Consider the following 18,705-nt stretch of genomic DNA (forward strand, 5'->3'; position numbering starts at 1 on the left):
GTAGAGAGCAAGAAAGAAAAAGATGGAAGTGAATAAGAACTGCATCATTCAAATGCAGTCACCGATACGTCCCACCAAAGATGCTGTGTGTATAAACTACAGTAAAGTCTGTGTATGTACAGGTATAGGCACATATACAGAAGAGGTGGTGAGATTATTAGTTTTAGCAACATCAAGGCGTTCACTTTACACATGAGTGGACATTTGTTGATGAGGAATTTGTGTCAGTGCTGGTGATAGCGTATCAAGGTCAGCTAGCCTTTTCTCAGCTGTTCACCAAAACGTGTCATTACTGAGGGGACTGAGAGCACGTAGGGAGTGTGTGTGTTCGCGGCGGTCACGTAGTTTGCACCAGTGGTCCAACTTTTGGAAGTGCCAGTTCCCTCTGCCCTCGTTCTGCAGCGTACAATGAGTGCATGCAGTCTGCGGAGCGCTGTGCCAACATAACCCACAGGCTTCCACACTACTGCGGTAGATTTTCAGATGTGTGAATAATGCAAAACAACCACCAACATATTTAACTTTATGTCAAAGGACTCTCAACTCAGGAAGCCGAGAATATACTACTGTAGAAACGACCGTCGTAGCAAAACTATGAACGTGTTTCTTCTCACAACATTATACTTTATACAATGAATGTCATCTGAAGAAAAAACACAGATACTTTTTTTTTTAGGAATGTTACAGCTGATTTGCATATTGTGTCAAATGAAAATAGACAGCACACATGAGGATATCTGTGTGTGCTGCATAGTGTGTAATACTTTAAATAGTACACAATGGCAAACTGCATCGGCAGAATAGGGTATAGTTTTGACTATAGGGTCTCCCAGGACCCCACATTGGAATAAAAAAACACACAAATTAAAAGAGAAACAATGGATTCATTAAAGAACATATTGATTGACAAAGTTGTGAACAGATGCAATGACCGAATAGAGCAAAAGTATATCTCTGGTCGGATTAAGGTTAAATAAATACAGTAAAATTCCAACTGTACAATGAGATGTAGAAAGTAAGCGTCAGAGTAAAGGGAAAGAGGCATCACTGCTATGAATCAGATTGCTATTTTTCAAAGGAAATACAACAAAATCAAGACAGGTTATCTCTCGCCCAAACCTATTGGGCCTCGTTAACAAGTTTTTCCTGAAGGCAGAATAAGGTCAGATCTAAAGATGCTGGATGGCATGAACTTGCAACATGCAATGAATGATTCAGCATTGCCTCACACCATGTAAAGCAATATCATAGCGTAAAGTTATCAATCTGCAATGTTGTAAACACAAAACTAGGGAAATAAAAGAAATTTGTAATAAGACGGAGACTTCGCTTTTTTTTTTTTTTTTTTGAGGTAACTAACTGCATTTGTTCACTCCGGTCTGCCACATTAAGCACTAAATATAAGCTGTTGCCAGTCGGATTAAAAAAGTATTATTGCTCCGTAAGTGTTGCCAATAGCGCGCTTCCTTGTCCTCCGAGTTGCCTGAAGTGAAATGCTCACAAACAAACTGTTACTGACATGGCGCGTCCTCTCCAAACTGTCTGACCCATCTGCACAGAAACATACACTGTAAATGAAGAAACACAAGTGGAACCGTATCTTACCTAACCAAGCAAATCCTGGAAATTGTGTCATGCTTGAGAATATCGTTCTTTCACTGCAGAACAGAAGAAGGAGGAGGTGCCTATTGGTTCGGGAAGCACGCACTGAAATCAGCTGAATTCCAGTAACAAATTGAGCGAAAATCAAACAAAATACGACGCAGCAGACTAAAAATAACTCTCAATATGAAATGTATGTTTTAAAAAAACATGACGAACAGGAAACAGTTCTGGAAAACTTTTAGTGTCTGATTTTGACTCAACCGACATACGCACTAGTGCGCAATGGTGTCCACGTGAGGGCGCGTAAAGACTGGGTGCATTGAGAAATACACTTTTTTGGGGTAATTGCTTAGATTATGACAGAGTGATGACGCTTAAATTAAACATATTAGTAACATATTCCCATTTCTATTAGTGTGCTGGTCCTTTTTTAAACATTGATTAAAAGATCCTTTGGATTTAACACAAGTATAATTTAACAAGTGTCCATTCCTGCAGTGTTCTCAAGAAGAAGGGTTATTTTAAGTGATATTGAATTTAGACAATGAATAAGAGCTATTCTCTGGTATTGATGCCAACATGTTCCCGTGGCTCTTTAGGTTTCATAGAGTACATTTAATCATTTTAATTACATTACCTCATCTCTAAGAGGACATATATGTATACTTTCTAATGAATACATACACAGCCATTGGATAGCTGTATTGCCATGGGTCTAGAACTGAACTTCACTAGTCATGAATATGAAAAGCATCTACAGAAACTTAAGATTTATATTATCAATATTTCCTTCGTTGCAAGAAATCATATCACGATCTTGAATTTCAGTAGTTCTTTGGTGGAAATGTGGTCTCTTTAATTAAGATACTGTATCTTTAATATTTAAAAAGCTGCATTCTGTAGCACTTCGGATACAATCATTAAAATCACTTTCTCTTGAAATAGAATAACGTGTTGCCAGTCAGCTTTGTGCAAAAAAAAAACACACAAAACACCATCATCAGAAATGTAGAGTAATGGATATTGAGAAAGACGGAATATTGCTCAGGTATTACTGTGGTCGGCGCATTCATATCCGCGTCTGTCTCACTTATGACGACTTCGGCCGGTATGACGTCACCCTTCTCCTTGCATATAAAGGTGGTCCAATGAGCAGGTTGGCATTCAAACTGTTAGCCAGCGACACCAGTGCGGCGCAAAGGAGAGAGAGAGAGAGAGAGAGAGAAGGAAAGAAAAACGAGAGCCGACAAAGTCTTTGGACTATGTACAGATTTACATTTGCGGTTTTCCTCTTGGCGCTGGGTGTCCTTGTCTGTGAAGGGGGTGAGTAGATGAAACAGAGAATTAAACAGAAGCTACAACTTAAAAGTTGGACTCGGTCTCTAAAAGTTTTGCATTTGGTTTTTAACTTTTTGTAATGTTGCATATCTGTATATCAAAAGATAGTTAAAAAACACGCAATGTCTTCATTTGGCTCTGAAATGGATATTATAACACCATGCAAGGATGTCATAGCTGAGATGTTTCTTACATTATAGCAGAACTAATATTGTAGAGCTTTTAGAATTTGTTCCCTGTGAAGTGAACTGTCAGTAACTCAGTAACATTGTCTGTCACAGGTAACCCTTGTTGTTCAGAGCCATGTCAGAACAGAGGCGTGTGCACAGCACTTGGAGCCGATAATTACGAGTGTGATTGCACACGCACAGGATACCAAGGACACAACTGCACAACGCGTAAGTATGAATGGCACAGGTGAATGTCAAACGTGGGTGTATTTGTTGTGGTCATTTGGGCACATTCGTAACTTTTTTCCCTGTTGGTTTGTGCAGCCGAATTCCTCACCTGGCTCAAAATATCCCTGAAGCCAACGCCAAACACTGTCCACTACATCCTCACCCACTTCAAGGGCTTCTGGAACATCATCAACTCCATCTCCTTCTTCAGAGACGCCATCATGAGATATGTGCTGACGTGTAAGTGTCTCTAGATGGATTTTCACCTTGAGGCATCTGTATTGCAGCTTGTAGAAAAGTACTTGTAACGAATATTTGTTTTTTCCTCACTCTAGCTCGATCCCATTTGATTGACAGTCCTCCGACCTTCAATGCAGATTATGGTTACAAAAGCTGGGAAGCATATTCCAACCTTTCCTATTATACGCGCACCCTCCCCCCTGTGCCAGAGGAATGCCCAACCCCGATGGGAGTAGTAGGTGAGTTTGGAGAACCAGTTTTCTCAGATTTTTTGATGCTGAGCAAGAGGAGCTCGGCCTCATTACGTCAACGGCAGCGCTCGCATTTAAATTGTCTCTTATGTTGGAAAAACCTGCACCAGCGAGGAAAAAAACGAAAGAACGTTAAACCACATTGGTCGTGTTTACGATGACAGTTAACCTCAGTTGTAGCTTTTCATACAAGTCAAAGTAAATCAACACCGTTGATCCGTTTTATCTCAGTTTCACCGGCTTGGTTCTGTGTGTGAGTGCTGTATGCTTACTGTATTGTTGTTTCCCCCAGGTAAAAAGGAGCTGCCTGATCCTAAGCTATTGGCTGAGAAGCTTTTCATGAGACGGCAGTTCATTCCGGATCCACAAGGAACCAGCTTGATGTTTGCATTCTTCGCGCAGCATTTCACTCACCAATTCTTCAAATCTGATATGAAGAAAGGACCTGCTTTCACTCTGGCTACAGGCCACGGGGTAAGCACGGCAGATATCAAGCCCTGGCTGATTTTAGTCAGGAAAAAGAGACGGCACATTTGCGAATGGGTCACTTGTATTCATGGCGTTGTGTTTGATTTCAGGTGGACCTCAACCACGTCTATGGAGGCAGCATGGAGAGGCAACACAAGCTCCGACTCAGACAGGGTGGCAAGCTTAAATATCAGGTACGTGAAGGCGGACTGATGGCCAGTAGTTTAAACAGCTGAATGCTTCAGACCACGAGTGTCTTAACAGTTGCTTCCATCTCTTGCGCAACTCTGCAGGTCCTGGATGGAGAGGTGTACCCCCCAACAGTCAAAGAGGTGGGCGTTGACATGCACTACCCTCCCCACGTTCCCGAATCTCACCGCTTCGCCGTGGGCCACGAGGCGTTCGGCCTCGTCCCCGGTCTGATGATGTACGCCACCATCTGGCTACGAGAGCACAACCGAGTGTGCGACGTGTTGAAGGAGGTCCACCCGGACTGGGACGACGAGCGGCTCTTCCAGACCACACGGCTCATTCTGATCGGTGAGTTTGTGTTTCAGATTTCAGCCAAAACGCTGGCAAGAAAGGCTTGTGACACACTTTTGATGTTGTTACAGTGGTAGTTGTGAAATGAGGAAGTTGTACTTTTTCTTTGGTTAAAGATCAACCAACCACTGTTGAGCAATCGAGCTCTACCATAAGAAACATGATTTACTAGAAAGAGGATATGTTTGGATTTTCATTTTATGACTTGAAATATTACTCGTCACCAGAATGATTTAAAGATGCCCACCAAACATTTTTTAAGACATAAAAAAGACACTGCTTGAATAATTATTTGTCATAGATTTTCCAGAAGAACAAATCATCTGGTTAAAAAGTCTTACATCTATATCTTCCTCCTCATCGAAACATTCAGAAACCTTTGAATAATACACATTTGTGCATTCATAGATCAACTGCTGGATAAGATGTCTTATGAATTCTCATTGTGTGTGCACTAAAGTTAAAGTTTCTCCTTAAACTTACAAAAAGCCAAACACATTTAAGGTGGAGCTGGACTTCCAACATTTAAAATATCTGCTAAACATAAACATTTCCTCTTTTGTCCTGCAGGAGAGACCATCAAGATTGTGATCGAGGACTACGTGCAGCACTTGAGCGGCTATAACTTCAAGCTCAAGTTTGATCCCGAGCTGCTGTTCAACCAACGCTTCCAGTACCAGAACCGCATCGCGTCCGAGTTCAACACCTTGTACCATTGGCACCCGCTGATGCCCGACAGCTTCCACATCGAGGAGAAAGACTACAGCTACAAAGAGTTCGTCTTCAACACCTCCGTAGTCACCGAGCACGGCATCGGCAACCTCGTGGAATCCTTCACCAATCAGATTGCTGGACGGGTAAGAACTATCAGAGCGACATCTAGATTCAGCTTGTGACGCCGCTGTTGCTTTAACGCTGATTTACTAACTCTCCGTTCATTCTTTTTTAGGTTGCCGGCGGCCGAAATGTGCCAGGACCTATCATGTATGTGGCCATAAAATCCATTGAAAACAGCAGAAAAATGCGCTACCAGTCTCTGAACGCGTACAGGAAACGCTTCTCCATGAAGCCCTACAGCTCTTTTCAAGACATGACAGGTGAGACAAAGTCATAAAACTAACATGTACATGCAGGTGGAAACAATGATGTGAGAGGATTAGGATTCATTTGGAAGTGAAAGGAAGAGTTGCCTCGGGCCAAATATTGCTGCTTCATTGATAGCATCGTCAGGAACGACACAGATCTTAAGCTCAAAGTCAGAGTTCACCTATATATTAAGGGAAATGATATGGACTTAGTTTTAGTGTCCAGCAGCTGTGGAGGTTTGGAATTTATTTCTGTGACTCTGAGAACCAGATGTCCATTTTAGTCTTGCGATAACGTAAGCAGATTGTCATCACAGAGAGCAACACATAAACAGAGGTCTCCTCCTCCAGAGGAGAAGTTTATAAGCAACGAGGATTTGACGCTAATTAAAAAGTAAGCGTGATGTATGAGGAGAGAAAAGGATCCGGCTTGTGTTTGTGTGCTTGTAAGAAAAACCAGCACACACACGGATCCACTATTTGGGCTGGATTTGAATCCGTCACAACACTGAGCTCATATTTAGACTAGCGGCAAGCGCCGCAGCTGCCGAGCGAGCGACAGGAGCCAGATAACTCAAACTATGTCCTCCTCTGTGTTGCTCAGGAGAGACAGAAATGGCGGCGATACTGGAGGAGTTCTACGGACACGTGGACGCTGTGGAGCTCTACCCGGGCCTGTTGGTGGAGAAGCCCAGGTCCAACGCAATCTTCGGCGAGACCATGGTGGAGATGGGGGCCCCTTTCTCCCTCAAGGGCTTGATGGGAAACCCCATCTGCTCCCCGGAGTACTGGAAGCCGAGCACGTTCGGAGGCAGCGAGGGCTTCGACATCGTCAACACGGCGTCCCTGCAGAGGCTCGTGTGCAATAACGTCCGGGGCCCCTGTCCCGTGGCGTCCTTTTCTGTACCCGACGTCAAGGACACGGGGTCCATGACCATCAACTCGAGCGCGTCCCACTCGGGCAACAGTGACGTCAACCCCACGGTCATTTTGAAAGAAAGAACTACTGAGCTGTAATTTATTTTTTATTTTCTAAGAATATTTTTGATATTTATCTATTTATTTTTGTATTTATTGCATTCTATTTAAGACACTAAATATTTTTATACGTCATGTGTTGTATTTTTTGTTTAATTTTCGAGAACAAAAAGTCTGTGGTTGTGTTTATTTATTGAAAGATGCATTGTATTATAAATTATTGTTCCAGTAATGACCTCAGACACTCAGAAACTTGATACTTGAAGGTTAGTTTACAGTTCATAACGACTTAGTAGCGTACTTTACATTCCTAATCAACTGCTACTAATCCATTCATGTTCATTACATTGTACCATTGTCCCAATGTTTTACAACGGTGTAGTAGTAATGTTAAAAGTGAATTTACTGATCGTAACTCTCTCGACCCAATGTTCCTACTTCAGTATTGTTTTACTGGTTGGCATTAAGAACTCAGTTGTTCAGAATTGCATTGTCGTAGTGTAGATCAGTTGATTCATTTTTAAGGACTTAAAATACTTATGTACTGTGTACCAATTTGTAAGTTTTCTTCTCAATGCCTATTGACTTGCAATGTTGATGCTAATAAATACTCCGAGGAACTGGAGCTCAGAAATCAGCCGATGTTGTAATTTTCATTTTGTCACTCACAATACAAATCTCTTTGATTTGTAATCTGATAATCTGATTCCAAGCGCAAACACATTCCTACTTACACATGCACGCACCTAAACACACACGCATCTCCGGTACATCTGCATGTAGACACGCATGCTTCACTCAACAACGCAAACATCACACCACACAAACATATACACAAACTAATTGACAACAGGTTTGGCCAATACACAGAAACCCGTAATCTTTCGTGAAGTTCTTCCAGTGTGTGATGTGTTTGGTGATCCTTGATTTCCAGTTCATGAAGATACTTTTTCTTGCCGATCGTTTGGTCTACGAGGAGCAATCGGCTGTTAATTGTTCCTATATAAGCACAGTGAAGGGGATAATGGGACGAGACGTGTTCTAAATGAATGATCTTAATGTTCAGTTTTGATTGATTAGATGATTTAAGTTCAGTATTTTCCAAAAATGGTTTGTTCCTGATCTCGTGCTTCTGGACCAAGTGGGGGAATGAAACCAGGGTGTTATTACTGAAGATGTGTTTCGCATTTATTGGGTTAGTCGGTGGTTGGGTTTCTTTTTTCTCCACTCCTTCCATGATATCAGTGCAGATCAGGAGGTTTATGCTGACAACAGTTCAAGCCTGACTTTTAGTGAAAAGAGAACCTGATCCAGATTTGTTTTATAAGTTTATACTATAATGAAATCAAATCAAAGTGTCACTCAATTTGTTGAAAGTTGTCTGTCAGCAGGCTCGGGTGGATATTACAAACCCTCGTGGTTGCTGCTGAGCAGTTTGGGGTAAGACGTGTCGGCGTATTGAGCAGCACCAGCACGCACTCGTCTACTTTTACCACCACGGACGTCATCTTCTGAGTCGACTAGAGGAAGATGACGGTGAAAAGAGCAACCTCAAACTTCAGACTCACACTGATGAAGCAGCCGCCAACCGGCTTCACCAAGCCGTTAAAGATGAACTGCAGGTTCAGGACATCGTCGTCTTCATCAGGCTGTCAAACAATGACAAAAAAAGTTCAGTTGCTTGATAATCCACATGATGTCTCTGTATTTTCTATCTTTGTTGTCTCTTGCGTTGTGGCCTTTATAATCAACATGGTCGTGTTTTTCCTGCAGAACTGGACCCAGTTGTGAAGACCAGTGATCTCCTGGCTGAACTTGGTTTCTCACACAAACACATGTTCAAACCCAGGAATCCTGTCTTAAACTAAAAAAACCACAACGTTGGTTATTATGTCTCCATGTGTGACCTCATTCACTCTGAGATTAGCGCTGTATGTCCTCGTATATGTTTTCATTGCTGACGAGATAAAACACAAAAGGCAGCACAACGGGACTCTCCTTGAAAGAAACAGTTGAATATCAAACAAATGCAAACAGTGTTCCTCCAAAAAAAGTGAAACTAGATTGGCATAAACATTTCTGACGATTTTTTTATCTCATCGGATGAACTTGTGGGCTTCCCTGCTGAGTCGCCAAGTTTTTACCAAGCGTTTTGCTTCGGTAAACATTTGTTAAAGTCGATGTATCAGGAGTTGAGTTTTCTTATAAATATGTTTAGAACTTCATTCTGGGTTTCCTCTGTTGTGTTATTGGCATTAATGAATGGAATGAAGACACTATTTTTCATAGAGATAGATAGATATAATAACTTTTGGATAGATAGACAGAAAGAGTGTCTTAGGTCAAGAACTTTAATGTTTTAACTTACTGTATATAAAATAATATTTTCATTCGGCCGTTGTTTGAATCTCAACCGAGATTCCCTTCGCTTTCACTTTTCGGCACACCGGTTCTAACATGTACACACTTGTCAGGTTCGAGGAAGTCTGCATGCTCTGAGGCAAAATGGCGTGATCAAGTTTCTGTGTGCTGCTGTGTTGACGTCGATTACTAACACAACACAAGCAAATGTAGCGTGTATCAAAGAGAAAGTGATGAGGCTGCCGTGTTATTCTTACCCCTAAAACTTTCCTTACGTGATGCGCGTGTTGCCGGGAAAAGATGCAGAGGGATAAAAATACCTTTTTTTACTGTATATGAGGTGTGAAGATCAGCACCCGGTCCAAACGCATACAGGAAAGCTCGCCTCGGCTGTATAGACTGGCAGTGCAAGTGAGGAAAAAGTTATTGTTCGAGGGTACCCACTCCAAATCAAACATGATGGAAGGAATGTTGACGTGACTGGCAGCACAGACGGGTGAGTCAGGCTGCCAGGCATCATCCCATCTAAACACAGACAATACCAAGCTCAATGTTCCCATCCATTCACACATTTCTCCTCACCGATACAAGAGCACGTTTACTCTCTCCCCCTCACACCGGACAAATCAAGCTTCGAAACACAAAACCACACACACACACACACACACAGAAGCGAGTAGAACGACATTAATTAAGTCATGAGCGTCAGTTGTCAACTGAAGCTGACGGGGAGTTCCTCCTGCTCGTCATAATCTTTGTCCTGTACTTCAAAGGACCGGGGCGTAGGATTCCACATCGGGGGGGAACTTGGCCCATCATGGCATGAAAATGACCTAATTGTGTGTGCAAATTATTTGTTTTCCCCGCTGTTGCCCGAGGGTGAGTTTTATTATTCCCTTGCGCATCAATGGCACGCTCAGGTCCCGGTCTATGAGACTGAGCAAGGGGGGGTGCACATCTCGCTTTGTGTGGATGTAATAAGCGTGAGCAGGCCGTGGGCCCTGGTGTGGGAGGAGATCAGGAGACTTCATTGTGCGTTTTCCCCCTGACCGCTTCTGGATCTCTCGGCAACCGGACCACAGTGCGGAGGCCGTGGTTCGAGACCGGAGTTACGTGACGCCTCGCATGTGGCAAGACCAGGGGTCAAACTGGCAGCTAGTGCCGGCCAACTACGAATGGGACGCACTGGCACTGACCCGCCAGTAGCCAATTGTCACTGCAATTGATTAAGAAGACATGATCACAAAATATGAGAGGACACAATTTTTCTAAAGTTCCTTTTCGCACAACTTCAGTTGACCCAAAGAGTCCTCCGACAACATGGCACCACATTGCAATAACAATACACATCTAAAGCTAATCGAAGACAGATTAAATCGCCCTCGCGTTCTGATTTTTAGTACCCGACAACACCGGCTCACAGCAAATAAATGACTTCCTGATAAAACTAAATCTCGCACACTATGATCTACGTTTACCTCGTACTCGCCAAAGCATTAAATCCAAATCTAAAGCTCGTTCATGTGTTATTGCCTGTCTTGGTCACGCCACTGGGAAGAGTTGATAAAGTCCAAATAAAGTTCAGCGTCAAGACAAAGGCTGGACGCTGAACTTTCCTTTAAATGTCATCCATCATATTATGAAGACGATGACCTACAGTGTTAGTTTTATTCTACTGCTGATTCACAATTATAATAATACGTTTGATTTTTATAGCGCTTTTCATAATACTCAAAGACACTTTACAAACGTTTAAAAATCATCATAAAAGAGCTATGCAATAAAAAAAATATAAAGCACACAATCACACAATAAAAACAGTTTTGAAGAGGTGGGTTTTGATTTGAGACCTGAATATTGAAAGGTCAGCGAGGGAGGGTGCAGCAGAGGCAGGGTGCAGCAGAGGCAGGGTGCAGCAGGGAGAGGGTGCAGCAGAGGCAGGGTGCAGCAGAGGCAGGGTGCAGCAGGGAGAGGGTGCAGCAGAGGCAGGGTGCAGCAGAGGCAGGGTGCAGCAGAGAGAGGGTGCAGCAGAGAGAGGGTGCAGCAGAGGCAGGGTGCAGCAGAGAGAGGGTGCAGCAGAGAGAGGGTGCAGCAGAGGCAGGGTGCAGCAGGGAGAGGGTGCAGCTATGGAGAAGGCTCTGTCACCCCATGTCCGGTGCTTCGTCCTAGGTGGGATGGACAAGAGGTTGGAGCCGACAGGATGGAGTTTGGTGGTGGAGCAGGGCGGTGAGGGAGGAGGGGCCTGATGGATTGAAATGCAGCCAATCCTTACATTGGAAAAAACTCAAACCAGACAATGTTTGGTTTGGTAATTGTTTTAAGCTGATATCCTCCCGTGCACGGTCTCTCCCATGATGATGTGAGGTGTTTTGATGTTGTTAGGGCAACTCAACTGGCACCTCAACGCTCTCCACTTGTCATTGGCAATGATGTCACTTTCAATATGATGATCGTTTCACTTGACTCTTGACACACTCCTGCTAATAACATTTTTGTCATACTTCCATGAGCACGCGATAGGTTAAGCCGTTAGTGAGTGTTATATGGAAAAGCCTTGTTGCAGGAGACAGTGTGTCTGGGTGTATTTCTGTGAGTGGGTTTGTTCTACAGCCAATCAGCACTTTAACTGTTAACCTGGTCATTAGAAAATTCCTGTTATGGGCAGCAAGATAAGTCAGAAAACAGTAAACAGTAAATGTACAATTGATGAGAATATATGGGATATAAAAGGAGCCACTGCGGGAAAGAAAGGGAAGGGGAAGAGATTTTAAAAAAAAAGAAATCCACACACACAATGAGACATTGTCTAAGTAAGAGGAAGAGAAGATCTGATGACTCATCGTTATCTACCTGCGTGTTTACATCCGTTTGTCTCTTTGTTGACTTTGGCTCACTCATAATGACATTCCTAGAAACCAAACAAAAATTGCACGATACTGACAATCAATGATAAATAATGGAAATGTACCACTAATTCTTGAATATTACTGTGAAGCCGTAAACTGCTAATTTATCAACAATTAGTTAATTATCAACAAATTAACCCGTTGAAAACTGTGGAACCAATTTTGTCTTTGGACCTATTTTCTCCTGTGTTTGAGTGTAGGAACCGCAAATTAATTCCAATACTTGCATTTATTGTATGTATTTGTTCACCAAAGTGAGGAAACAAATGTATATCTGCAAAATTATCACTTTTAAAAGATATTTTGATCGTAACTATGGACATCCAGCATGATATGAGCCAGAATCCCCCAAAAATGCCTCCTTGAGCGGTCAATAAGACACCTTTTTGGAAAGATTAGGACCTAAAGCATCGCAATCGGTAACAAAAACACAATAAAACAAAGTCTTGGTCTGTTACGAACGAGTTTCAGTCAAAAAAAACTGTCATTCGGGTCAAAAAAGGAAAAAATATGTATTTTATGCCAAAAGATTGTCTAAATGGGGCATGCTGGGACTTAAAATTGACGCGGAAGGATTTTCAAACGGTTTCCAAAAGGTTAAAACACAAGGTGTCTGTGCTCAGACACAAAAACAGAAGAAATTAAGGAAAAATGTAAAGAAACCAAGACAAAAATGTATAGGAAACAAAGAACAACGAAAGAGAAAGACAGATTATACGTATTTTAGTCCAAAGAAAGACGTTAGGACAGACAGATGAAGTTAGATAAATCTGGCTTTATTGTCTTTATTCTTTTCGAGGTCCAACCCTCAGTTTCTAGGTGTCTCTGTGACTTCCAGCGAGGAGGAATGCCTGGAACTTAACTGTTTCCATTTCCGCTCAGCCCGCATGTTTCGTCTGATGTGAACCTCACAGAAAGGTTCACAGGAGTGTCGCTTAGACAGAAGCCACCTCAAGCACCTCTACAATAAACCCTTGTAGGGTCTTAAAAGGCCTTCTTCATCTGCAACACTGTGTCACAGGATGACAAAATAATAATGACATCTGTCAGGGATCACACAAAACATGTCGTGATGTCATATCATGGACACACACATAGCACACACTTACTCACCTTTTAGACTTACAGGGCTGTTATACATCATACGAGACCATTTAAAGCGGCTGAGTCAGCGGATGACATCACATACCAAAGATGTTAGAGATGATCTTTCTTTGTTTATCTAACTCCACTCTCAGACCTTCACTTAAACCTGATAAGAACAACTGAACGTCTGAAATCTAAAACGGTGGAGTTGTAAGTACATGCGAGTACAATACTCGCATGCTACTATGTACATTAAAATGGTTATTGGTTGCTGTGATCAGGGCAATCAAGTATGGCGGAGGGAAAGTAACAAAGAGATTTTAATGTTTTGTTCCACAATATATATTTGGTCTTCTACAAAACACCATCATGCTGACTGGTCCGTCTTTACAGCTTTGTTGTGTGTACTCGCGAACATGCAATTGTGGTGTAGCTTGTTAATAGCCGTTAGCTTTTTACTCTGCATTCACGTTTCAAAAATCCTAAAAGTGGTGGGAGGATTATCTCGCTTGCTTGCTAACTAATTGCTGCAGTGTGTGAACACTTAAGTGTTTTTTTTTAATGTAGAAAATTCCTCTGCTTTAAAACTCAAACATATACAGAAAAAGAGACAGTGTTTTCATCATGATATAGCAACACGTTTCAAAGGAATCTGTACTTTTTTCATCAGAGATTGATGAAACAACACATTTGGTCTGAACTCTTAATTACCTCTTGTCACACACAGACTTCGGTATCGGTGTTGCTTCGTCCCGTTCACACACATCACCCTAGTGACTAACAGCACATTACAATTGACTTGTAAAATATCAGTTATTTTAACTGGTGTGTTGAACGCGTTCCCATGTTAGTAATAGGGTGTCTCTAACTCTCATACCTTGACACGCCTTACCTATCTGTTACATCTGGTTGCAAAAGCTTCTATCAACAATTATTCTCTGCGTTCCACACACTTTGTAAACAAAACGTTAAAGGAATGAGTGAGGTGCTTCATTTACTTTAACAGGTGCAAGTGTAGTAGCTATGAATACATGCAAAACTATTGTAAATTATATCAAAACACAAGAAATTACACAGATTAATAACATTTGTAACAATTCAGTCGGACTCCTGGCTTGAAACTCTTTCAGTACTTTTCCTTTTCAAAGAATAAAACATGATTCTCGTTGCATCTTTCCCACGAAGGTCAAAATGAAACGATGCGTTTATGTCTGTTGGAAAGCTGGGCGACTCGATCTCCACAGGGATCCAGGACTTGGCAGGAAAGCCTCCGGACACCAAGAGACTGACTGGAAGCACATTCAGCAAAGCCACGCTCAATTGGCGTCCAGAATCAGCACGTAACTCGACGGTAAACGTGCGTGTATGTGTTTGTTGGGAGTTTAGGACTTCTAGCGGCTCTTTTCTTCATAATCAGACTCGCTCTTAAAGATCTCTTGACAAGGTCTTAAGTGGAAGTACAGAACAGAAGAAGAACAGAGGTTAAGTGTAAATTATGTCAGATAATAGGGTGATGTGCAGTGCTGGAAGACATTTTCAGATCCTTGAGTAAAAGTATGAATATTACACTTAAATAAAGGAGAGATTTTTAACTGGGAACACAACCGCTTTTGTCTAAAGGGGCCGCCAACATCAACACAAAATGGAGGTTCATTGGAGCTTTAAAGATATTTATTGGTTACTTTCCACCACTACATAGATCAGTTATATATTTTGTGGTCCTTGCTTTGATATTAACATTTAAATAATTTTGCCTTTAACGTCAAACAGGTGTCTTCATTTGTATTTTTGTCATAATCGGCCACAACATACGTTTACTCTGGTTAAAGAGTAAAAAAAGAAAGTAGAAGCTCTTGACACAGAATTCCCCTCCACATCGTCTGTCATTACAACAACATCCGCATCTTATTGTCTTTTTACCGGTCCAAAAGTCGAATGATAAATGTATTTCCCTAGACAACAATGCAAACAAGGAAGTTGAAACAGTGACAAAAACATATTCTGAATAAAGATTTCCCTGAAAATCTGAACATTGGCCGTCTCAGTGACGAACAGAACCTGCTAAAGTTTCCATGCCCCAGATAATCTTTGTTCTGCCTGGTCACAACACATCTGGTGACTCAAAAGCACGCCATCAATGCCAAAGCACACTTCCTCGTAGTTTAGAACGAGGATGCGTTTGGCTTAATTCATTTAATTTGATATGGACACCACAATGGCATTATAAGGCTAATAAGGCTGGTTGGTTTTGTAAAAAAAAGTTGGTTTTAGTCTCTTTTCATGTTATTGACAACAGTAAAAATACAGAATATTGACAGCCAAGGTTTAATCTTTATTTCCATGCTCTGAATTAACACAAATAACAACTAACGTAGCATCGTATACAACCGACAGAAACTCTTTACTTTCTCTCTGATAGTTTTATTTAAGTCAGGTGTGAACATTTAGACAACCATTACAGTGATTTTGAAAGGAGTTCCTTATGATTAGGTCAATGACATAATGCATCCAGTGAGTCACGGCAGGCTGGAGACGGCATGTAAACACATTTAGTCTGAAGTGGGAGTGAGACGAGCAGAAGGGGAGCGGTCGGATGAAATCGTGCAGGTAAGAACACCTGAGCAAGGAAAACTGGCTTCTTTCCAGAATAAAGCACAGTTTCAATCAGCACTGAAAGCATGACCAGTATTGATGCTTCATTTTGGTATCGGGCCACCCAGACATTTCAAAATCTTCGTCTGTGACGTCACAGCTAAAAGAGAACCTGCTGGTTAACAGGTGGCTGGTTTGATCTGGTCTGTAAGCCACAGTGAGGCGCTTACTCTAATTCAGAAGCACAGAAGAACTCGTGTCTGATGACCCAATGACTCAGATTTTGTATTAATTTCTGTTACTGTTTTACTTTTTGACTGATTGTTTTCATATTTTCTATTAGGTGAATGCATGAATATTTTATTTTTATGCAACACTAGATCAAGGTGTGTGGTAATAAATGTGTCCTACACCTTAGAATAACTGCAGAAAACTTTATTTTAGCACTGCCGGCTCCTTTTCATGTCTTAGTTTTCTGATGAAGCATTATCGGATGGCAAAAGCAAAATAAGTAAATAGCGTGCGCATTTTTTTTCCCACTTTTTATTTTATTTGGGAAGTTTGTCTCAATTTCATTGGATCCATTGTTTTACCTTGAGCTGCATGTGAACTGATCCGTTATAGTTCGCATCTCCTTTTTATCTCTAAATGTTTGTACAATCTTTATTTGTGTAACCTTGATGTGTTCTTTTTACTTCCTGATTTTAAACATCACCTCCATGTGAAGTGCCCAATCATTTGATTAATGATTAAGGAAAATAGATTTAATAAATTACTATTGTCCTCACAGCAGCTAGCTCTCTCTCTCTCTCTCTCTCTCTCTCTCTCTCTCTCTCTCTCTCTCTCTCTCTCTCTCTCTCTCTCTCTCTCTCTCTCTCTCTCTCTCTCTCTCTCCCTCTGTGTTCCTGCAGCTCCTCCCAGTGGCATCTTTGACAAACTATATCACAATCCGGTGTTTTTAATGTCTGCGTCACTTTTTCCCTGTGGACTTGAAAAAGTCCAGAGGGGCCTCTCGGGTTGAAAACAGAGAAAAAAAACGACATTACTGTGGTATAAATATGTATGAATGGATTATAATAGAAGCAACAGTGGCTGGACACAGCAGGTGGGTGCCCCCCCCCACACGCACTACTCACTGAAGCAGCTTTAGTGTTGCACAATATGCAATAACACACACGCACACTTTGCACAATGCGCACGATGACTTTCTCTTGTTTCTCAGTGCCATGAATAATCATGATGCTGATGATGATGAAGGAAAATTACTGACCCAAAAATCTGTAGCCCATATAGTCCATGTACTTAAAATCTGTAGCATATATAGTCCATGTACTTAAAGTCTGTAGCATATATAGTCCATGTACTTAAAATCTGTAGCATATATAGTCCATGTACTTAAAGTCTGTAGCCCATATAGTCTATGTACTTAAAATCTGTAGCCCATATAGTCCATGTACTTAAAATCTGTAGCCCATATAGTCCATGTACTTAAAATCTGTAGCCCATATAGTCCATGTACTTAAAATCTGTAGCCCATATAGTCCATGTACTTAAAATCTGTAGCATATATAGTCCATGTACTTAAAATCTGTAGCCCATATAGTCCATGTACTTAAAGTCTGTAGCATATATAGTCCATGTACTTAAAATCTGTAGCATATATAGTCCATGTACTTAAAATCTGAAGCATATATAGTCCATATGATTCTAGAAAGTGCCAAACAAAAAGAGAGTTTAAAACAGTACAAGAGAATAAAATGGAGTTATAGATTATGGCTTGAATTTCAGAGTGACCTTTGAATCAATTAATTTCAGTTGTGCATTAAATAATCTGAGTATGAATGTTTAGAATATATTAAACTATTAAACAAGGGCAGTAAGACGATTTGAATATATATATATATATATATATATATATATATATATATATATATATATATATATATATATATATATATATATATGTCTTTACCTCATGCTGAAGCAGTTTTGATTGTGTTTCTAAAACAATAGGGAAAGACATTTTAAAGACAAAGGTGTACATCTATTGTTATTTATATTCTATCAAGTCAGAAAAATTGCATCAAACCTTGTTATGAAAGCCTACTTGACGTGTATTCAAGACCACAGTAAGAGTAGAGTGTTAATAAATCAGTGCATATGACTTGTACACTCTTATTGTTTGAAAATAGCTTTAATCAACTTGTTAAATTGACTTGTTGCTTTTCATTTCCATAGAAATAGTTGTATATTACAGCACGATTGAAGGTTGAAGGGCTTCGCAGGAGAAACGCAGTATGGATAGATTTCTTATGAAAGGACACGTCTGTTGTTTTTGTCCATTTTGCCTCGACTTTCTTTGCAGGACATTCGTGCCATTTCACACGCAGGGAGAGATTTTAGGAAAGAAGAACTTGTACCCACAATGACTCACTGAAGGAACAAAGCTTATTTACTAATTTTCTCCGTAAGATCAGACGACGATGTCCGTGCATTTCCAGTGCTCCCGTCAGACACTCAGGCAGACACACACACGCATGGAGACGTAACATTCATACCAAAAACGTTATTTTCTGTGTGAAACCATATGGGTCTGTCGTGCCATGGATTCATCCTCGTCTCCATTGTTTATCCATTTTAAACCTGTCCTCAATCCATACACACTTCATCATGATTTCCATCTGTTGGCTCCAGCGTTAACATGCACCCAATGCTTTTGGCATTCACTGAACTTCTTCTGTCTGTATGGGAAGGGAGGAGAGAGTAAGTGTTGAGTTCATCCGCTTCACAGATTTAAAAGTTTAGTTCGCTGCGTTTTCACTTGTCTGTACTAGTAACAAGCCGTGCAGGTTGT

General features: G+C 41.1%; 1 protein-coding gene across 1 annotated transcript; it reads left to right on the forward strand.

Annotated features, from left to right (window-relative positions):
• Window positions 1-2,866: 2,866 nt before the first annotated feature.
• Window positions 2,867-6,945, forward strand: ptgs2b (prostaglandin-endoperoxide synthase 2b). Its single transcript, XM_068589648.1, has 10 exons — window positions 2,867-2,928; window positions 3,225-3,341; window positions 3,438-3,581; window positions 3,677-3,820; window positions 4,125-4,306; window positions 4,411-4,494; window positions 4,594-4,840; window positions 5,414-5,700; window positions 5,793-5,940; window positions 6,533-6,945. The coding sequence occupies exons 1-10, from the start codon at window positions 2,868-2,870 to the stop codon at window positions 6,943-6,945; spliced, it is 1,827 nt and encodes a 608-aa protein (XP_068445749.1). The 5' UTR covers window position 2,867.
• Window positions 6,946-18,705: the final 11,760 nt, after the last annotated feature.

The sequence above is a fragment of the Clinocottus analis genome, unplaced genomic scaffold, assembly GCF_023055335.1.
Source record: "Clinocottus analis isolate CAN_PGR_092001 unplaced genomic scaffold, fCliAna1.0.p SCAF_23, whole genome shotgun sequence".
Lineage (NCBI taxonomy): Eukaryota > Metazoa > Chordata > Actinopteri > Perciformes > Cottidae > Clinocottus > Clinocottus analis.